This window comes from Oncorhynchus clarkii, chromosome 25 (assembly GCF_045791955.1).
Source record: "Oncorhynchus clarkii lewisi isolate Uvic-CL-2024 chromosome 25, UVic_Ocla_1.0, whole genome shotgun sequence".
Classification (NCBI taxonomy): domain Eukaryota; kingdom Metazoa; phylum Chordata; class Actinopteri; order Salmoniformes; family Salmonidae; genus Oncorhynchus; species Oncorhynchus clarkii.
Window position 1 is genome coordinate 9,925,951 of NC_092171.1, and position 21,970 is coordinate 9,947,920.

The following is a 21,970-nucleotide window of genomic DNA, read 5'->3' on the forward strand; positions in this document are numbered from 1 at the left end:
TAAATATAATAGTAATGCAACAAGAGCTCCCTCTGGTGGAGAAAGGTCAAACCCACTACAGCCCAATCCTATGTATGGGCTATGTCCATGGCTTCTAACTTGTGTTCTGGTGCCATACCACTACAACCAAGGTTTACATCCACACTGAACTCTATCAGAGATATACAGCCCGGGATTCAATCCGATCACCGGTTATAGGCATTTCTGTTTTTCAAGGCTGTGTTCTCGCGTCGCGGAGAACCCATTCACAGTAAAAGCTGCATATTGCCTTTTAAAGAACGCCTGTAACCGGCAATCGGATTGAATCGCGATCTATGGAGAGTAAACTAGCTCTGTAATGATGGGCCCCAACGGTATGTGTATACAGTATCTCCTGTGATCTGACTATAACACCGAATGACAGGGTCCTTTGGTCCCTCAAGGTAATTTCTTCAGACACAGATGCCAGGCTGGATGCTTCATCAACCTGGAGGATGTAGGACTCATATCCCACAGAGTTGGGGAGGAAGCAGGCATCCCATAAGTCAGTCTGAGAATGACGGGAATACTGGACAGCCTAGCCACCGGAACTGACCTGCTTAAAGGACAAAACGGGGATCAAAGGGAAAAAAGAGACTGCTTGATTCATTCAAATTCCTTTCCTTTATTGTACCATTTTAACAGGTCCAATCCCATCTGGACCAAGGGGAGTATAGGAGGAGTGGTATGGAGAGGGGGATAAGAGGCACAAACACATGTATTGATACCATCCCTTTGGTTTGTATAGGGGAGATGAGAAGGGGGTCTACAGCATATTTGTAATGGTCTGTTCCTCCATCCATGGTGGAAATACCGACGTACCACGATTACCACTTTCCCCCTTTTATAAAGGAAGTCAGTGGAGTCTCTGGATACAATATTATTATTTGAGACCTAGATAGCAAACGGCCACTTCCTTCCCAAGTACAGACGAGGCCCCTGTACTTTCTAATGTATTTACATTAAATAAGATTAAGTTAGATTAAAGACAAAAATAACCGTACTCATGATGGTCACCTGACGGGTGGATGGTGTGTGTAATCTGTAGGTGGTGTGTGAGAGGTGTTGCAAAGCATGCTGGGTAAGTTGTGACCCTGCTGTAAACTATGGTTTCCAGGCTCCCGATTGGTCATGGCGCTGCGCCCGCGTAAGGATAGTCCCGTCCCTCAGGGCGACAACCATTCAGGACTTCTCTGATGTCAGCACGCAGTCGAAAGAGGCAGACAGCACCTTGCAGATGGCCTGGGCTTGTTCCTGCACAGAGACGGGGAGAGACGAAAGGAAAATGACTTGTTATGAAACACAGTGTTGGGAGCGATGGTAAATAAAAGCTTATTCCAAATTAAATAAAACTACCTCTGTTTTAAACCAGTTTTTTCAAATCACATTCATCTCTCTACTCTGCCTATCTTGTGCAATCATTAGCAAGGGAAGTGGTGTGGGGGTGCTGCACTTTTTCCCCCCACAAAATGTCATTTTTGGGCCCGAGCTGAAGACGTCTATATCTGTCTGCTAATATAGGACTGGTATTTTTGTGCTTTAAAAAAAAAACTATTTGTATTTGAGGGTTTACAAGCATTTCTAACTTGAGTCAGATAATTATCTGTACAAAACAGTTCATCTGATAATACAAAACAGTTCATCTGATAATACAAAACAGTTCATCTGATAATACAAAACAGTTCATCTGATAATACATGTGGAATATTTAAATACTTGCTTGATATGTTTTCCAGTTTCTTGAAATACTTTGCAAGTGGAACTTATTTCTGTGTAAAAACTGAAATGGTCTATTCATTCCTTTTACATTTTAGTAGATTCTCTTATCCAGAGGAACTTACAGTAGTGAGTGCACACATTTTCATACTTTTTCGTACTGGTCCCCCATGGTAATCGAACCCACAACCCTAGCGTTGCATTGCTCTACCAACTGAGCCACATCATCACAAACCACTTGATGTCTCAATGTACTCAATTACTGTATTGTGCATTGTTTTCCATCATGGTGATGTAAAGTCTATAGGTACAAACCTAGATGACCAGCCTATGTACATTTACATGAAGTGGTTTGTAGGGATCTTAAATTAATACTGCATAAGTGGTTGTTTTCCATGTTATTTAATCAAGATAAATATTTAATTCGATGTGGATGTTTTGTGTCTCTGCCCATAACTTTGCACCATTTGATGTAAATATTTGAGGACAGGATTTTGTTGTTTCTAGATTCCATTAGAATGACAATCACAGAAAGGGCCAGGGCAACAACTCTTACAATTCCAACTATTGAATCCTGCAAGATACTGTTCTTACAGTGCCTTGCAAAAGTATTCGGCCCCCTTGAACTTTGCGACCTTTTGCCACATTTCAGGCTTCAAACATAAAGATATAAAACTGTATTTTTTTGTGAAGAATCAACAACAAGTGGGACACAATCATGAAGTGGAACGACATTTATTGGATATTTCAAACTTTTTTAACAAATCAAAAACTGAAAAATTGGGCGTGCAAAATTATTCAGCCCCCTTAAGTTAATACTTTGTAGCGCCACCTTTTGCTGCGATTACAGCTGTAAGTCGCTTGGGGTATGTCTCTATCAGTTTTGCACATCGAGAGACTGACATTTTTTCCCATTCCTCCTTGCAAAACAGCTCGAGCTCAGTGAGGTTGTATGGAGAGCATTTGTGAACAGCAGTTTTCATTTCTTTCCACAGATTCTCGATTGGATTCAGGTCTGGACTTTGACTTGGCCATTCTAACACCTGGATATGTTTATTTTTGAACCATTCCATTGTAGATTTTGCTTTATGTTTTGGATCATTGTCTTGTTGGAAGACAAATCTCCGTCCCAGTCTCGGGTCTTTTGCAGACTCCATCAGGTTTTCTTCCAGAATGGTCCTGTATTTGGCTCCATCCATCTTCCCATCAATTTTAACCATCTTCCCTGTCCCTGCTGAAGAAAAGCAGGCCCAAACCATGATGCTGCCACCACCATGTTTGACAGTGGGGATGGTGTGTTCAGGGTGATGAGCTGTGTTGCTTTTACGCCAAACATAACGTTTTGCATTGTTGCCAAAAAGTTCAATTTTGGTTTCATCTGACCAGAGCACCTTCTTCCACATGTTTGGTGTCTCCCAGGTGGCTTGTGGCAAACTTTAAACAACACTTTTTATGGATATCTTTAAGAAATGTCTTTCTTCTTGCCACTCTTCCATAAAGGCCAGATTTGTGCAATATACGACTGATTGTTGTCCTATGGACAGAGTCTCCCACCTCAGCTGTAGATCTCTGCAGTTCATCCAGAGTGATCATGGGCCTCTTGGCTGCATCTCTGATCAGTCTTCTCCTTGTATGAGCTGAAAGTTTAGAGGGACGGCCAGGTCTTGGTAGATTTGCAGTGGTCTGATACTCCTTCCATTTCAATATTATCGCTTGCACAGTGCTCATTGGGATGTTTAAAGCTTGGGAAATCTTTTTGTATCCAAATCCGGCTTTAAACTTCTTCACAACAGTATCTCGGACCTGCCTGGTGTGTTCCTTGTTCTTCATGATGCTCTCTGCGCTTTTAACGGACCTCTGAGACTATCACAGTGCAGGTGCATTTATACGGAGACTTGATTACACACAGGTGGATTGTATTTATCATCATTAGTCATTTAGGTCACCATTGGATCATTCAGAGATCCTCACTGAACTTCTGGAGAGAGTTTGCTACACTGAAAGTAAAGGGGCTGAATAATTTTGCACGCCCAATTTTTCAGTTTTTGATTTGTTAAAAAAGTTTGAAACATCCAAGAAATGTCGTTCCACTTCATGATTGTGTCCCACTTGTTGTTGATTCTTCACAAAAAAATACAGTTTTATATCTTTATGTTTGAAGCCTGAAATGTGACAAAAGGTCGCAAAGTTCAAGGGGGCCGAATACTTTCGCAAGGCACTGTAACTATATTTTTTGCCAAAGCGGAGATGATGCAAAATACTGTCTATGCCCGTACTACAGGTGTGTATATAGAAGTCCACAACCACTAGTAAAGGCCCAGTGCACTACTTTTGTGAGAAAAAAATGTTTGTTCACATTTATTTTTTTGTTCAATTTTTTTTCCCAATGCCTATTTTGTAGGGGGTGCTGCAGCACCCTCAGCACCCCTACTTCCCACGGCTATGGCGCCGATGAGCTCAGGACATACACAGCTATAATTGCATCCCATATTTCAGGTGTCCCGATTTTTCTTTTTACCAAAAAAGAAAAAACATCAATGAATTGAAGCTACAAGAGTGTAGGGCTAATGACAATGGTCATTACACCTTTTGGTGTTTTGTAACAGATGTCTCTCTCCCTTCATCAAATGGTGGGTGCACTGTGCCCTGTTTGGATGTGGGAATGATTTTGGAGAGGACACGCGTGCGCAGGTAGCCTGCTTTTTGAAGTGATTGGTTTGACAATCAGATGAAAATAAAAAGATACATGTTTGTTTAAATACATCGTCTTTACTTCCTAGCAGCACAAAATTGCATCTTAAACAAATAGGAGAATGGATCAATTAGAGACCCACCCAACGTTTGAATTTAGGGGTGCTCATTGCCCGATGTAATTCACACACTGTTTCAGTCATTTGGCAGATGAGTTTATCCAGAGTGACTGACGCTGACAGTGGGACCATTGTGAAAGAGACTTGTCTGTCTGAGCCATTGAGGCCTGCTTCCTCAGTCTGCTGCTAATCTTATGAATGGATGAGGGGGTCGAGACAGGAAAGCTGTCGCACACACGATAAACAATTATCTCGCATTGCCTTCAGTTTGCCACAAACTGTGGTATGATAACAAGCTTGAGAGCACCAGTTTGTGTGGAACCCAGAATATTGCTGTGAGATTTATCAATATGAGACAGTGTTATTCAGTTGTGTAGTAGTTGGGGGGGGGTAGATGAGTAATAGGTGAGTAAATGCTGATCTCAGTTCGTGGTGAATGAAGTAATGCTCCCTATACTTTCAACACACACACTCACCGCGCTGCTGCACTGGTACACCCAGATGCTGCAGTCCTGCTGCTTGGCATCGGTGGTCTTGAGAGCCAGCAGGTTCTTCCCAGCCCCCAGGCCGTCATCATAACAGAGCATCCTCATTATCAGATAGAGAGGGTGGCGGTGCAGAACATCCTATACAGGAACCACAACAATAATACACATGACAAACATCATTATAACAGCAGACAGACAATCATGTAGAGCGGGAAACAGTGGAGAATGTCCGACTTCGGGAACGTTGCAACAACAAGTTCCAACTAGAAAGGTCAAGGTTCAGTAGAAACTTTTGGGACGCTAGAGCATTTCTAAACATGGAAATGGATTCACTCACACATTGATCCATGGAGGCCACTTTGACTCCATACTTGGACACTCCCAGTACCATCTCCTCCTCTCCAGGCACAAACGGCAGCTTTCCATCTTGCTATGAAAGGAACACGACAGATACTCTTTGTACATATAGAGTGACTTGTTAAGGAGGAAACAGAGGCTGCCTCTGCCTCACACCCCTCCAACATTGATCTACATCACCATCATCAAATTGAGTGATTATACAGTGATGAATTGGTCTCCACTGCACTGCATTGAACCTGTATGTATAGTACTGCATTGAGCCTGTATGTATAGTACTGCATTGAACCTGTATGTATAGTACTGCATTGAACCTGTATGTATAGTACTGCATTGAACCTGTATGTATAGTACTGCATTGAACCTGTATGTATAGTACTGCATTGAACCTGTATGTATAGTACTGCATTGAACATGTATGTATAGTACTGCATTGAACCTGTATGTATAGTACTGCATTGATTAGAGGTCGAACGATTATGATTTTTCAACGCCGATACCGATTATTGGAGGACCAAAAAAAATATTCCCAGGTAAGAAGTTTTAGGTTGTAGTTATTATAGGACTATTTCTCTCTATACCATTTGTATTTCATATACCTTTGACTATTGGATGTTCTAATAGGTACTTTAGTATTGCCAACCTAATCTCGGGAGTTGATAGGCTTGAAGTCATAAACAGCGCAATGCTTGAAGCACAATGAAGAGCTGCTGACAAATGCAGGAAAGTGCTGTTTGAATGAATGCTTACGAGCCTGCTGCTGCCTACCACTGCTCAGTCAGACTGCTCTATCAAATCATAGACTTAATTAGAATATAATGACACAGAAATACGAGCCTTAGGTCATTAATATGGTCAAATCCGGAAACTATCATTTCGAAAACAAAACGTTTATTTATTCAGTGAAATACGGAACCGTCCCGTTTAAAAATATATACTTGTATATTGATTTTAAGAAAGGCATGGATGGTTATGGTTAGGTACACATTGGTGCAACGACAGTGCTTTTTTCACGAATGCACTTGTTAAATCACCCGTTTGGCGAAGTAGGCTGTGATTAAATGATAAATTAACAGGCACCGCATCGATTATATGCAACGCAGGACAAGCTAGATAAACTAGTAATATCATCAACCATGTGTAGTTAACTAGTGATTATGTAAAGATTGATTGTTGTTTATAAGATACGTTTAATGCCAGCTAGCACCTTACCTTGCTGAACTCGCATAACAGGTAGTCAGCCTGCCACGCAGTCTCCTCGTGGAGTGCAATGTAATTGGCCATAGTCAGTGTCCAAAAATGTCGATTACCGATTATTATGAAAACTTGAAATCGGCCCTAATTAAATCGGCCATTCCGATGACCTCTAATTCTGATGGGCCCCATACTTTACATCCCAGATTTGAAGGTGTTTCCAGGTTTTTCTTACCTGGGCTGCATCGATGTAGTTGATGAGTTCCAGAGGCTCCTGCAGGGTCTTACTCATCTCAAACGGCAGCTTCTCTATGGCTCCGACATACTTCACCCTGAACTCAGCACACGTCTCTGACGCAGCACTGTGACCTAAAGTTCACAGTTCAATCATCCGTCGGCATTACCACTGGGTCATGAAGGTGTTCATTAGGCATCAAACGGAAGAAAATGAAGTGAAACAGGGAGGGACTACCAACAAAACACACATTTTAGTCGTCCATTGCAAAACCTCTTGAAATATTTTGTTGCATGCCCTACAATGCACAAGAGCCAGTTCTGAAAGGACTTGACATGTACAGGCAATATTGTTGGAACCTTTCCGGCCCCTTCATCTGACTGTTAGTGAATAGGAAGGAAAGGAGATGAGGAAACTAGCCGAGGTCATTTCAGAGAATTGAGATGTGGCCATGGTTGTAGGTTTTCTTACCTGAGCTCTTGGTCGAGTCTGTGTCGAGGCTAGCTACAGTACTGGACCTGGAGAGACCTCCCAAACTGGAGTCTACTGACTAAAGGGAGGAGAGAGAAAAGCACACCATCTCACCATATTGTCTTGAGAAATGTTACATGATCGGCTGAAACGTTGACCAAATCGCAGAGGTCATGGTTTCTGCTGCAATATTTGTGTATGAGAAAGGAAGAAACACATACTCCAACCACTAATGAATAGATTTTAAGTGAAAAATGTTAAAATAACTCGAGCAGACGTCAATTCAGGAGTCCTTGACAGCATGCAAGACCTCCTTAATAAACAGAGTCATGTACCCATCAGCAATGTAATCAGAGAGGACAGCTGTGCAGTAAGTGAATCGATGGTAATAAAGAGTCATTTCTCCATCCGATCAATTCCGCCCCTTCGGCTCAACCATCTTAGCACTTGTTTGTTATTCACCAGATGGGAAAGCATCTCGTATGAGACATGATTACTTTGTCCAGACAGAGCTCACTTTTAACATGAATAAAAGCCACTGTCAGATGTGAGGGATCTTCTAATGAGGTTACAATCGGTCTAACCCGTCTGTCCGTCTATCTGTCTGCCTGCCCGTCTGTCTGTCTGCCTGCCCGTCCGTCTGTCTGCCTCCAGTATTTTATGACTGCGGCTGCTTTTGTATTCTAAGACTGTTGTCTCCATGGTGAATTATTTACCAAGGACAACTAGCATCTAGTTGTCCAGAGACTATGTAGACTGTTGAACACCACACAAGGGAAGCGCAAAGGAAGCTCCCTATTGCAGGACTAGGTGGAGCTCCTGATTACAGCTATCCTCTTCAGATCAACTGGAGGGCATCAAGGGACGAGAGAAAATCAAAATTTTCTGGGTTTGGAATGTAGACCACGACAGTGTAGTCTGTAATGTAAATAACGGCCCACCTTGCTCTTGGTACTGATCTCACTGCTCTGGGAGCTGCTGCTGCTGTGACGCTTTTTGACCTTCCGGAACATTCTTCACCATGACGCCAACACTCCACCAGCCCCCAGCTCCCTTGCAGACACCACTGTCTGGTGAAGACAAGGAGATTTTGTTTTGATGGTCCCAGCACTACACAGGGCAATCCATGTGAATTGGCTTGTGGTCTACAGAGAATAAAGAATGAGATGAACCCTTCCACCAGTTGTATTACAAAGTTATTACAAAGAATAGTAATATTTACCTCCGAAATAAAACATAATAAATTTGAAATATACGTTTATGAAATGGAATTCCATACATAAATATTGTGTGACATTATGAGACTAACAGCTGCCGCAGTGAATGCATAATATTCAAGTCCTGCATACTACCACTCCCACCGTCACAACTTTCTCCAACTTATTAAGAATCAACAGGCTGACACACGCGCGTCCCTGCCAATGGTGTCTGGAGTCGGCTGGCACTCAATGAAAGTCCATTGTCCGGAACTTTGTCAATGAATGCCCCGTGTAACGGAAACCGGTTGCTATGATAAACAATTTACCCCACCCACACACCCTTATCGACGTATCCGCTCACGCTCAAAAAGGTTGAAATGATCGTGCATTTTTACAGAAAATGGCAAACGGGAGCACTACGCACAAACACACAGGGCATACCTCAGTTTGAAACTTGTTCTAAGCCAGTTGAGGGCTGTTTTGGGGGGGTGTTGTTCATCAAAGGAGCAGGGCTGTGGCTCTGTCTGTGTAGGCGAGAGTGCGACTTGCAAAGACACTTCACTTCCTCTGCAGTTCCACCCAACACCACATTAAAGGGGACGCAACTTAGTTATGTTTGTATCAATATTGTCAACTTTGTTACTTTGTAACAAATAAGAGGCCGCTCACCCACAGTGCAACGTTGTAACAGAGTATGAACATTAATTGATACGTTTGTTTCAGCTGCCACAAACACGAGTCTACGGTGTGATTTTTTTAAAACCGTGATTGAATTGAGCGCTAAAACTAAAAAGTTCTAAACCCATGTATATTCAGTATCTATCAATCCAAATATGAAAACGTTTTCTAAGATGAGCAAATCGTGTAATTACGTCGGAACTAAAAAGATGGCTTGAGTGTTCTTCGGTCTTGTTTTGACGACATGTGTGCGCCAGACGGAAGTTCATACAAACATACGTCTGGAGGGAAAACTCAATGGAGAGCATCATCATGATCCAGGTCCTGTTTTTATTATATAAATACTGTACTACTGCTATGAACGTACCACTAGAACGTTACTTCTGCAGCGCGGCTGTAAAACGTAAAGCAAATATATCGGAAACCCACGGAGAATAGGGACCAGTGTTGTGCCGAAAATCATCACCCCCCCCCCCCCCCCCCCCCCACCTTCTAATTTCCTTAATTTTGTGGCTAGTGTCGAACAACTATGGCTGAATTATTATCCTTACACTTTCAAAAGTCGTAGTCGAATAAGATATGGGAGAGATTACGAATTTAGGCAAAGATATTTATTTATAGACTAATACAAATCAGTAGCGGATTTAGGTACGGGCGACATCTTACCGGGGTCGGCACTATAGGCCCCGGGTGCGGGCGGGCGCTGAATGGGGGGTTCGCCCAGCTTAACACGCCGGGCACGTCCTTGGTGCAGCCATGATCGAGATTTCTGGAGCTAAGGTAGGGAGTGGATTGAAGTATTGTGATGATTGAACTTCTTAATTTGTGTTTAGGTTTCCTCTGAAGAACACAACTGTACACAATATACTTACTGTATGTTGTGATATTGTTGTGTTGTAGTTTTTCTATTCTAATGCCCATCTCTGGTCATCATAATGACAGTCCTCTGTGTTGGGGGTGAATTATTCAACAACAACAAATTCTCTCTCTCCCTAGTTGTATTCTCTCGCCAGGAGGACAGACATCTAATGGCTGCCGAAGTCCCCAGTGTCAAACCTGACATCCTCCTCATATTATGTAACCAATAGTCAGTAAGCACTGTGATATTTTGTCCTTTACACATTGGCAGATGGGTTCAAACATTTCTCTCTCTCTCTCGTCCACATACGGCACTCACGTCCAAGAAAAAAATGGAGGTGTGTGAGGCTCGCTTCTGTAACACGGTCCATGACATAGTGAACAGGGACGCCCGCTGTCTCATATGGTCCATATTCCACATATGGATCAATAATGTCTGGGAGATTAGCTTGGGAGACACCAATTAAAACCGCTCTCAATGATGAAGCTGGGTCCCAGACTCGAGCGTTCCCTGTCTCTGACGTTTCGTCCCCACTCGGTCTCTCCAGAGTATGCACCACTGTGACAACATAGGTCCCGGTGTGGTGATGGTGTCTCCAGGTATGATGCAGAGCGGCCTGTCCAGGGAGCTGTTTTGAGAGGTGGTGCACCGACAAGAGGAACGGAGTCCTCATCGCAGGCTAACGTGTGGAGGGGACCTTGGCCATGACTTAGCATGTACGGCTAAGTCATATAATCATACAGTCTTTTAGCCTGAGTGCCAGCATGTTTCTGCTTTAGCCTAGCTGGCATTGTCTACAACAAGGTAATAATGCACTGTAGCATCATTAACAGGCTATTGTTCTCACCTTGTTCCCGCAATGGAGCCTGGTTCTTCTGACTGTATCCATAGGTAGACTAGTGGTTAGAGCATTGGACTAGTAACTGAAAGGTTGCCAGATCGAATCCCCGGGCTGACAAGGTAAAAATCTGTCGTTCTGCCCCTGTTCCTAGGCCGTCATTGAAAATAAGAATTAGTTCTTAACCGACTTGCCTATTTAAATAAAGGTCAAATAAAATGTTCCCTAGACTACACAGACCTGGCCATGAGCACAGTGAAACAGACCATCACATTCGCTAGACCCTACTCTGTGCTAGTGGGTCAGCTGAGAAACATCATTGAGGATTTGGAAGCTACAGAAAAGACCTTCAAGAACATCACACTGGTGCATGAGGCAGGCATGGTGACGCTGGAGGTGAGCATGTTGTAGTCTGGGTCTTGTTCCTTAAGCACCAAACGGAAGAGAATGGACTGAAACAGGGAGGGACTACCTAGACTTGACTAACGTTTTCTGCTGCAAAACATTTTCTGTCATGTGCCCTAATGAACATGACACAATGATGTTCACATCAGGCAATGCTTCTTGCAGTATCAATAACAATGTATTTGTGGTGTCTGAGATTGTTGAGAAACTGGAATGTTTTCATCCATGTTTCTCTGTCGTCCACTAGTTTATTGCCAACCCGTTGAATGACATGCACACTGATGCAGTCACTACTGTTGTGTTGGAAGTCCAGTCTAACCCTAAAGCTCAGAAAGGTGTGGCCATTGACTTTGACCTTTACCAGTATCCACTTGCCTTAATTGTCCCTTCCGGGGAATAAATAAAGTTTTATTGTATTGAAACTATCACACAAACATGTACGCACAGCTATTTTAAAGAAGGTCTCTCTGAACGAGATGATGGACCTGGCAGTGCAGCGTCTCTACGACGCCCTCAACCCTGTCGTATGAGGGGTACAACCAGAGACATACATAATTGGGTTCAAAGAACCCCTGAAGCAGTTGTCTGTTCCTCCGCAGACCTCCAACCCCCGTGCCTGATAGTTGTTTAATCCTAGGATCATTTTACCGTCCGAAATCTACGTTAATCATTAGGGGGGGAAATGAAGAACGGAAGTCCAGGAGAAATGTCATCCGCCCTTACTCTCACTGATACTTCTAGAATGGATAGACTACTTGAGGGACAGCAGTGGCTGTCTGGATCTGGTTATGCTATTAAAGATGGGTGACCACTGTTAAGTTCACTGCATTCTGTAACTAAGCATTGAGATGCATGGCTCAAATGCACTGATTTGTTTGGACATTTTGTAGAAAAAAAAAATCTGTTGATATATATTGGGTATAGAAACAGCCAAATAGTGTTTGATCAGCAGTATTATCAGTGATAGTGAACTGAAAGCAAGCAGGTGTGGTTGCTGAGTTAATTAATCAATTAACATCCCATCGTGCTTAGGGTCATGTATAAAAATGCTGGGCAGGCCATTATTTTGGCTACCATGGCTATGCCCCCATAGGATGACAAGGCCCCCATCCACAGGGCACGAGTGGTTTGATGAGCATGAAAACTATACAAACCATATGCCATGGCTGCCTCGGTCATCTGATCTCAACCCAACTGACCACTTATGGGAGATTCTGGAGTGGTGCCTGAGACAGTGTTTTCCACCACCATAAACAAAACACCAAATTAAGGAATTTCCCGTGGAATAATGGTGTTCACATCCCTCCAATAGAATTCGAGACACTTGTAGAATCTATGCCAAGATGCATTAAAGTTGGTCTGGCTTGTGGTGACCCAACGCCCTATTAAGATACTTTAGGTTGGTTCTGTATCTATGTTTGGAATGTTGTTTGAAAACATGTTGTGATCTTGTTTTATGTCATTATGAAAGTTTATTTATTTTACAGTAAAGAAAATGTATGAAATAAAAATAGTGAAATAAACAACAAAAAGGCGACTTGTCAAATTATTTTACTCTGCCATTATTATTTTCACCTTCCACCTCCACACGGTAGATGGCGCAATTTAGCATGCGAACGTCGATCATTCAGTCAGCACTGCTTTCATTTCTAAATCTGAAAGTATAAAGTTAGCTCTCGGCTCAACATTTGAACTAGCGAGCAATGTCCAAAATCAAGAACATAATTTGGCCTCAAGTGATTTTATTTGGCGACTCGATCACACAGGTACATTTTCTCATTCAGAAACGATTTGTTTGCAGGGTTTCGTCCATTCACAAATCGGGTTAGCTTGCTAGCTAGCATCTTGACAGTTCACCTCTCACTTCATGTTGATTTGTTTCAGTTTTCATTCCAACCGAATGGATGGGGTTCCGAAATTGCAAATCAACTAGCCAGGTGAGTCATTTGACATTTTCGCACATGGAATACTTTTAAATAGTTGCACTCACCATTCCTACATACATTTCATAGGGATGGCAGGTTGCCCGTAGTCGTTTCATGTCATTTCAGGAAGCCCATGACACCTCCCATCACAGATTGTACAGAAATGGTTTCTGTAGTTAGAAACATAAGATTAGCATTCCTGCAACACTATTTTGTTGACATTTAATTTGATCTATGAGAAATTAAGCTAATTGATTGCTCCCAAATGTTCCATTTTTAATTGACAGGATTCACGTGATATTCAATAACTATGGTAACCAACATAAGATTTGGACCCAACTTCTTCCTCCCGTTGAGAACACAAGGAACCATTGAAATTGTAAAAAGCCACCCACGGACCCCTCCACATCAATCCCACCCCAACAACCAGTATACAGTATCAGTTCTCTGTTTGAACTAGCTACAATTTATAACGGGAAAATGTGATTCTCCATTACAGGATAGGTACTGTTTGGTGAAGCACAGATCATTTACCACTAACCTTAACTTGGCAATGTTATCATCGATCTCGATTCTGCCAAACATGTATCTTCTAAAATGTGGTTCGTGGCAGGTGTTTCGTTTGAATTTGGAAAATGCTCAGATACTCAAATAAATTATTTGCTCCATGAAGTAATCCTAAAGTGTGTACGCTGCCATCTTGTCTATTTAAAATCCTCTCATTGATCGAGATGGATTACTTCATGGAGCAAAGCATTTATGTATTTTAATAAGAGCATTTTCTACATTTTTAAAATGAACCAAAGGTTTTTTTTTGTCTGGTCACAGACTGCTGATGTGTTGTGCACTGAAGTCCACAAGTGAATGGGAAAGGTGAGAGGAGGAGAGCATGTAGATAGATGCGAGAAGGAATTGTATATACAACGAGCTGTTTGTATGTGTCTGGTATGAAAGTGAATAGTGTTTGCGTGTGATCAGGGTTGTATTCATTGCGCCAATTCTGTTGAACTAAACAGGGATAAACATACCCACATTTGTCTTATAGAAATTCTCGTTTACAATTGTTGGAATAATAATTACACTCTAGATCAGCTAGATGCTGGCAAGAGTGGGGCGGTATTGAATGTGTCACTGTCTGTCACCTTGATTACTCAAAATTCTCTCGACCTGTGCACCTACGTTGTAAATTCATAGGCTAGGTTATACCAACCTCATGATGGGTACAGGGAAAATGTTAGTATCATGTAGTGGCCTAAACCTATTGATATTACATTGAACTGGGTGAATGGAATATGAATGAGAGTCAATATGGTGTAATAGAAATAAAGCCATGCTCATAAATCAAATAATCATCCTCCCTCGTCTTTAAACGGCACCAACCGCCACTGATATAAACCCTGTATCAGTGGTTAGGGGCAACTTCCTGTTCTGAGAATGGGGTAGGGTATACTGGAGTGATGCATTTTGATGTGTGCTAAATTAGGCCAAATTGATCAAACAATGTCACCTTTGTCCACTAGAAAATGTGACGTTGTGAACAGAGGGTTGTCAGGCTACAACTCCAGGTGGGCAAAGATTGTCTTGCCTCGCCTCATCTCCAAGGACAGTGCTTCAAGCAACCACATAGCTGCTGTCACGGTCTTCTTTGGTGCCAACGACTGTGCTTTAGAAGGTAGGGAAAGTGCAACCTGTTACTCTCTAGCCAAGTGCTGGGCAGGCACGAAACCCTGCGCACCCTTTGTGTTCCTTAGAACCAGGATTGACAAACACTGCTCTTGCCGATTATTAGGAGATCTGATGTTGTCTCATTCTTTCTTTAGATAAGAACCCACAGCAGCACATCCCATTGCAGGAGTATTCCGAGAACCTGAAGGACATTGTCAAACACCTGGGGTCTGTGGGTGTGTCTGCAGACAAGGTCATCTTCATCACTCCTCCACCTCTGCATGAGCCAGCCTGGGAGAAGGAGTGTGTCCTGAAAGGTTAAAGAACACACACCCGCCAGATACACTGAAGACAAGTCCTAATTCTTGCTCCTGAGCAATCCCATAACATTGGCCCGATGGCCTCAAACAGATTATTGCATTTTGAGGACTTGAATGCTGTAGTGTTTGTGGTGCTGTAGTTCTATTTGGCTTCTATATGCCTGTTCTCTCCCTACAGGCAGTGCTCTGAACCGTCTCAACTCTGTGGCTGGCCAGTATGCCCAGGCCTGTGTGCAGGCTGCCGGTCAGTGTGGGGCAGACGTGCTGGACCTCTGGACTCTCATGCAGAAAGATGGACAGGTGAGACAACCAATGGAATACTTGTCATTTTGATGTTACCGTTGCTCAGCTTTGTGGACAACGCACCATTGCAAGGTAATTCTCTATCGAGCCCAACATCAGCAAGTGTATATGGTGAACCTCGGCGGGAACGTTTGCCTTTTGGAAAGTGCATTGCTGACAAGGCACTATCAGATTGAACCCCGGCCCTACTCTAGTCATGTAACACTAATTTAGTGATTTTTGGTAGTAGCTATGTAACTTTGTCTACATGTCAGTAAATGAAAACAATTCTCTTTCTCGCAGGACTTCACAGGCTACCTCTCCGACGGGCTCCATCTCTCTGAGAAGGGGAACCAGTTTGTGTCACAGCATCTGTGGACGCTGTTGAAGAGCAGGGTGGAGGAGTTGCCCTTCATCCTGCCTTACTGGGGCGACGTAGACCCTAAACAGCCAGAGAGCGGTCTACTGTGACTGATGGCCCTCAGGCTGAGTGAAGGGTAGAGATGGGGCCTCAGGTCCACACAGTTATGTCCACTGGTCGGCTACGGCAATGGGATGACAAAGGGGTTGGAATCAGTCCTCATTCCATACGACTGAAATATATAAAACCACAATATGACATGTTTTAAATGTTCTTTTTAAAATTCCTGAGGTCTGTGTTGAAACACATTCTTTATTTTTTAGAATGTGTGTGTTCACTGTAAGCAAGAAGCCAGTTTCAAGTGGGCATACACATTTTATTCATCCAGGTCATTGAGTACACCCTGCACATGAAACAGGACAGTCAGAAGACATATGGAGTCGAGTTTCCCCTCGCATCTCAGAGCTAATACTATGATGTAGGCTTATACTCACGATATCTGTGGACAATAGGCTATTATAACAAAGCTGCAGAATGCCCTTGGCCCACAAGCAAACATTACAACATATACGCAAGTACTCATCACCTAATATACAGGAAATGGTGAAAAGATTCTACAAGCTGATAGGTATTCATTCATCATTGGCACAAGAATATTCCAAAGAAGGGCTTACGGAGCTTAGAAATAGCAGTTCCCATTAGTAAGCACAATTTTCATCTGGGGTGACATTCCCGTTGCCTACAGTACATACAGAAATAAGTAGCAGTGGGCAAAATGAAAACATTTAGGCTCAACTTCAGAAATAAGGCACTAGTGTTGTGGATTTTAAATAAATCAGAAGTTGGTCAACAAATAATGTCTGAATGCAATGAATGAACAGTCCCTCATCTTCCAATGTGTTGTATGAAGGGTGAAATAACTTGACTTTTGCATTATTTGCAACATTTGGGATGAAGAACAAAGTTCATAGGTCACAACAGTGTAATCAAGGCCATACACAACAATATAAAAACAGTTTCAGAATTATTTCACTACAAATGAAACAGAACCAATACTTGAATAGAGTGGAGACAACGGTTAGGTAGGTTTGATGCAGCGCACTGATTTCACCTGGTATTCTGCCCAGAATAACTACTAGTCTGGACCTTTCACAAATCTTTTCCTTTTGGGTTTAAATGACCAGAGAACAATATCTTCCTGGGCATCAGTTCAACATCAGTTCAACCAGCCCTCTCCGTTTTAACACTACCCTTAGACATCCATTTAACAGCTGAATTCCCTACGGCAATATTACATGCATGGTTAACGAGGTGAATTTTTTTGGGGGGGGGAGGACTGTGGAAAAACCAGGCAATATCAGAAATAAAAGGCAAATCATTTTCTTTACTGACATGAAAGTGAGGTGACTAAAACAGACATTTACAACGGCACATTTGACTTTTTAACCTTAGCAATGATTCTAAGACGACACACTAAGCCTAACCAATAGTTCACAGTCATGGCAGTGGTATATCAACTGGCCCGGCTGTTAATCCATCAGCCCATTCTGCCAGTCAAGTCATTCGAGAGAACATGTCCAAAAACTAGACTGTGGACTGTATCGGAGTGAGTGGTGCCAAAGTAAGCACTTGGCTTTGACTCTTGAAACGAACAAAAGGCACAAATCATTCGGTCTCTAGGCTATTCTAAAACAGCAGTCACTGGCGTCAGAACACTACTGTACTCATGATAGGCACCTATTTTGGTTGTACGCAAGTCTTCCAAATTGACCGTATAGAATCTAGATGTAGCAGCCCCTTAAAGAGTCCTGCTCGATGCTGTGTTGCTGCCAGTGCTGTGTAACAAGTTTTAGTCTATGAGTGGGTGTTTGTGTGCAATGTTTAGTCATGTACAGGTATCTGCCAAACTAAAAAAAACACCAACAAGGTCTTGATAGGATGTTGGGCCAACCCACGAGCCGCTAGGTCAGCTTCAATGCGCCTTAGTAAATAAGTGTCTGGGATTTTATTGTATGGATACAATTCTTTCACAAGAAATTACATAATTGGTGTTTTGTTGATGGTGGTGGAAAAACCGCCGTCTCAGGCGCCACTCCAGAATTTCCCTTTAAGTTTTCAATTGGGTTGAGATCTGGTGACGCACACACCGCCTTCGCTCTTTTGAGACCCCTCTTTCAAAGTCACAGATTTCTTCTAGCCATGGTAGCCAAAATAATTGGAAACTGGGCGTTTTTATACATTTAATTGCTTAATTAACACAGGACCAGATCTGTGTGGAAGCACCTGCTCTCAATATACTTTGTATCCCTCATTTACTCAAGTGTTTCCTTTATTTTGGCAGTTACCAGCATCTATTATAGTGTAATCTATTATGTGCATGGATATACATGTCTGTATGCGTGTACCTACATACTGTATCTATTCTGGACTGTGTGCTCGCATGTTCCCTCATGTACAATTGTGAGTGTGCCTGTGTACGTGCGTAGGTCTGCCTGTACGTGCGTACATCTACAAACACATGTTCCCTCAGCACTGGGTCTCTTTACTGTCCACCACGCAGGCCTGCCTCTTGAGGCGGCGCTTGTCGTGGCGGCCCGAGCGTGGCGTGCTCTGCTCCGCCGTCAGGTCCTCGTATGAAGACTTGGTGGCGTTGGAGCCTCCGCGAGGAGGGAAGTCGTCCTTGTCCAGGTCGAGGTGAGAGTCGCAGCTGGGATCCTCCTGGATGGTGGCCATCCGTGGGCCCTCCCCCACCACCACTACGCTCCCCGAGGACGGGCCAGGGCCCGAAGCCGAGCCTGGGGCTGGGGTACTGCTGCTGCCTGAGGCAGACGGGCCCGTTGGGGGTAGAGAAGGAAGGGAGTGGGGTGGGATCCGAGCGGCGGAGAAGAAGGTGGGAGGCGGAGGTGGCTTGACGATGCGGACGGAGGCCGACTCGAGGCTGCTCAGCATCTCTGCGTTCTGGGGAGGGGGGGGGTAGTAGAGTCAGGGTTGTGTTTGACTAACTGCCTGTAACTGGGGTCCCGATCCTTTTTAACTGAATTCGTCATGACTTGGGGAAGAAAAAAAATATATACACCATGGAAAATAAAGTTAAACTGTTCATTATTTCCAAGTAAACTGGCGGAGATGAAATGGAACGGACCCAGTCTGTCCGCACCATTACAACAGTACACTGTGCAGCCCAACAACAAAAACAACAACTCGGACACTCTGGCTCCATGCAACAAGGTCGACAAACGACCTCACAAAGACAACACGGTGCCTCTCCTCACACACGTTGCGCATCCTTGTGACACACACTGACAGCGTGCACCCCGCCCCCCCCCCCCCCCTCCACACCTCACACACTCACCTGAGGGTGGAGCTCTACTAAGTACAGGTACCTCAACCATCTGCTGCAGTTCCACGAGGGGCCAAGGCAAAACGGAACAGTGACGGAACAGGTCATTTCAACCCAAATATCCCACAGTTGACTTACTTATCCTTTATTTCACCAGGGAAGTCACGTTGAGATTAACCTCTCCTTTTCAAGTCAGCCCTGTGAGGCCATCAGACGTGCTACTGCATCGAAACCATTCACGCTGCGTATGGGCTAACTATGGCCCAGTTCCAAATCCATTCCTAAACCCTTGCCCCTATGCACTTCTTGTAAATCTGAAAAGATTGGATGGTTAATAACAAATGGTTCTCACACCAACTTGCCCTCTGATAGGCTTGGTGGAATCTTCCCTTACTGCTTACACTTATGCAGTCCTGTTAGATCTAGGGAATCTGGCCTAGGGTCAGGGTCGATTTTGGAATTGGACAAATAACTGCAGGTGAGCAAATAAGACTGCGTGCTCTCTAGTAGTATGAGCTTTCTAAAAGGGATAACGTGTTATAGCGAGTGCGACTTCAAAGTTCAAACCTAGCACACGTGGTCAGTAGTGAACATGAGAGGGCATAGGAAGCTTCAAGGACTTACGCTGGGGAAGTACATGGTCTTGGTGTTCTCCTCATACTCCTTGTCCAGATTTTTATCCTACAGAAATGAAACAACAGTAGCATCCCATTAGTGTATAAACAGTTAACATTATTGTGTCTATCAACCATGCACGAGGTGGGCTTTGAAAGCAAAATATGTTATACACATCTCTACTGGACAACAAGATGTATAGACAAGCAAGGGTCTGATATACACTGCTCAAAAAAATAAAGGGAACACTAAAATAACACATCCTAGATCTGAATGAATGAAATATTCTTATTAAATACTTTTTTCTTTACATACTTGAATGTGCTGACAACAAAATCACACAAAAATGATCAATGGAAATCAAATGTATCAACCCATGGAGGTCTGGATTTGGAGTCAAACTCAAAATTAAAGTGGAAAACCACACTACAGGCTGATCCAACTTTGATGTAATGTCCTTAAAACAAGTCAAAATGAGGCTCAGTAGTGTGTGTGGCCTCCACGTGCCTGTATAACCTCCCTACAATGCCTGGGCATGCCCCTGATGAGGTGGCGGATGGTCTCCTGAGGGATCTCCTCACAGACCTGGACTAAAGCATCCGCCAACTCCTGGACAGTCTGTGGTGCAATGTGGCGTTGGTGGATGGAGCGAGACATGATGTCCCAGATGTGCTCAATTGGATTCAGGTCTGGGGAACGGGCGGGCCAGTCCATAGCATCAATGCCTTCCTCTTGCAGGAACTGCTGACACACTCCAGCCACATGAGGTCTAGCATTGTCTTGCATTAGGAGGAACTCAGGGCCAACCGCACCAGCATATGGCCTCACAAGGGGTCTGAGGATCCCATCTCGGTACCTAATGGCAGTCAGGCTACCTCTGGCGAGCACATGGAGCACTGTGCGGCCCCCCAAAGAAATGCCACCCCACACCATGACTGACCCACCGCCAAACCGGTCATGCTGGAGGATGTTGCAGGCAGCAGAACATTCTCCACGGCATCTCCAGACTCTGTCACATGTGCTCAGTGTGAACCTGCTTTCATCTGTGACGAGCACAGGGCACCAGTGGCGAATTTGCCAATCTTGGTGTTCTCTGGCAAATGCCAAACGTCCTGCACAGTGTTGGGCTGTAAGCACAACCCCCACCTGTGGACGTCGGGCCCTCATACTACCCTCATGGAGTCTGTTTCTGACCGTTTGAGCAGACACATGCACATTTGTGGCCTGCTGGAGGTCATTTTGCAGGGCTCTGGCAGTGCTCGTACTGCTCCTCCTTGCACAAAGGCGGAGGTAGCGGTCCTGCTGCTGGGTTGTTGCCCTCCTACGGCCTCCTCCACGTCTCCTGATGTACTGGCCTGTCTCCTGGTAGCGCCTCCATGCTCTGGACACTACGCTGACAGACAGCAAACCTTCTTGCCACAGCTCGCATTGATGTGCCATCCTGGATGAGCTGCACTACCTGAGCCACTTGTGTGGGTTGTAGATTCCGTCTCATGCTACCACTAAAGTGAAAGCACCGCCAGCATTCAAAAGTGACCAAAACATCAGCCAGGAAGCATAGGAACTGAGAAGTGGTCTGTGGTTATCACCTGCAGAACCACTCCTTTATTGGGGGTGTCTTGCTAATTGCCTATAATTTCCACCTGTCTATACCATTTGCACAACAGCATGTGAAATGTATTGTCAATCAGTGTTGCTTCCTAAGTGGACAGTTTGATTTCACAGAAGTGTGATTGACTTGGAGTTACATTGTGTTGTTTAAGTGTTCCCTTTATTTTTTTGAGCAGTATATATATATATATATATATATGTTGTACTTTTACCCCAATTTCGTGATTTCCAATTGGTAGTTACAGTCTTGTCCCATCACTGCAACTCCCCTATGGACTCAGGAAACACGACCCTGCCAAGCCGCACTGCTTCTTGACACACTGCTCGCTTAACCCTGGAAGCCAGCCTCACCAATGTGTCGGAGGAAACACCGTCCAGCTGGCGACCGACCTCAACTTGCAGGCGCCCGGCCTGCCACAAGGAGTCGCTAAAGCGCGTTGGGACAAGGAAATCTCGGCTGGCTAAACCCTCCCCTAACCCGAACGACGCTGGGCCAATAGTGCCTAATGGGTCTCCCGGTCACGGCCGGCTGTGATACAGCCTGGGATCGAACCCGGGTCTGTAGTGACGCCTCAAGTAATGC

General features: G+C 44.0%; 3 protein-coding genes across 5 annotated transcripts in view; 1 reads left to right on the plus strand and 2 right to left on the minus strand.

Moving 5' to 3' along the window:
• Positions 1-627: 627 nt before the first annotated feature.
• LOC139384228 (integrin beta 1 binding protein 1) lies at positions 628-9,072 on the minus strand. 2 transcript variants are annotated; one of them, XM_071128964.1, is made up of 7 exons: positions 8,930-9,072; positions 8,231-8,434; positions 7,290-7,368; positions 6,819-6,952; positions 5,370-5,462; positions 5,021-5,170; positions 628-1,272 (listed from the first exon to the last, which is right to left on the minus strand). In XM_071128964.1, the coding sequence occupies exons 2-7, from the start codon at positions 8,300-8,302 to the stop codon at positions 1,201-1,203; spliced, it is 600 nt and encodes a 199-aa protein (XP_070985065.1). In that variant the 5' UTR covers positions 8,303-8,434; positions 8,930-9,072; the 3' UTR covers positions 628-1,200. The 2 variants fall into 2 exon arrangements, with proteins under 2 accessions (XP_070985065.1, XP_070985064.1); XM_071128963.1 differs by having other exon boundaries at positions 8,231-8,359; positions 8,930-9,043.
• Positions 9,073-12,868: 3,796 nt separating this feature from the next.
• On the plus strand, positions 12,869-16,675 carry LOC139384196 (isoamyl acetate hydrolyzing esterase 1 (putative)). The gene is made up of 6 exons (XM_071128917.1): positions 12,869-13,034; positions 13,153-13,205; positions 14,714-14,865; positions 15,014-15,175; positions 15,357-15,478; positions 15,764-16,675. Exons 1-6 carry the CDS (start codon positions 12,972-12,974, stop codon positions 15,929-15,931), a joined length of 720 nt encoding a protein of 239 aa, XP_070985018.1. The 5' UTR covers positions 12,869-12,971; the 3' UTR covers positions 15,932-16,675.
• Positions 16,177-21,970, minus strand: part of LOC139384195 (ADAM metallopeptidase domain 17a) — a 33,538-nt gene continuing 27,744 nt past the window's right edge. The window contains exons 18-20 of one of the 2 annotated variants that reach the window (XM_071128915.1): positions 19,786-19,842; positions 19,174-19,216; positions 16,177-18,779 (exon numbers count right to left, since the gene is read on the minus strand). In XM_071128915.1, coding sequence (XP_070985016.1) covers positions 18,364-18,779; positions 19,174-19,216; positions 19,786-19,842 — 516 coding nt within the window. In that variant the 3' untranslated portion in view covers positions 16,177-18,363. The remainder of the gene's footprint in view (positions 18,780-19,173; positions 19,217-19,785; positions 19,843-21,970) is intronic. The other variant, XM_071128916.1, reaches the window with a different exon arrangement.

Bases quoted from the DNA above. Each gene is read 5' to 3' on its own strand.
- LOC139384228 (XM_071128964.1), bottom strand. From the start codon at position 8,302: ATGTTCCGGAAGGTCAAAAAGCGTCACAGCAGCAGCAGCTCCCAGAGC. The intron at 7,369-8,230 runs GTGGGCCGTTAT...TCCTCCCTTTAG, and splicing joins AGATCAGTACCAAGAGCAAG to TCAGTAGACTCCAGTTTGGG. The intron at 5,171-5,369 runs GTGAGTGAATCC...GTTCCTGTATAG, and splicing joins TGGCCTCCATGGATCAATGT to GATGTTCTGCACCGCCACCC.
- LOC139384196 (XM_071128917.1), top strand. From the start codon at position 12,972: ATGTCCAAAATCAAGAACATAATTTGGCCTCAAGTGATTTTATTTGGC. The intron at 13,035-13,152 runs GTACATTTTCTC...GATTTGTTTCAG, and splicing joins TTGGCGACTCGATCACACAG to TTTTCATTCCAACCGAATGG. The intron at 14,866-15,013 runs GTAGGGAAAGTG...TTCTTTCTTTAG, and splicing joins CAACGACTGTGCTTTAGAAG to ATAAGAACCCACAGCAGCAC.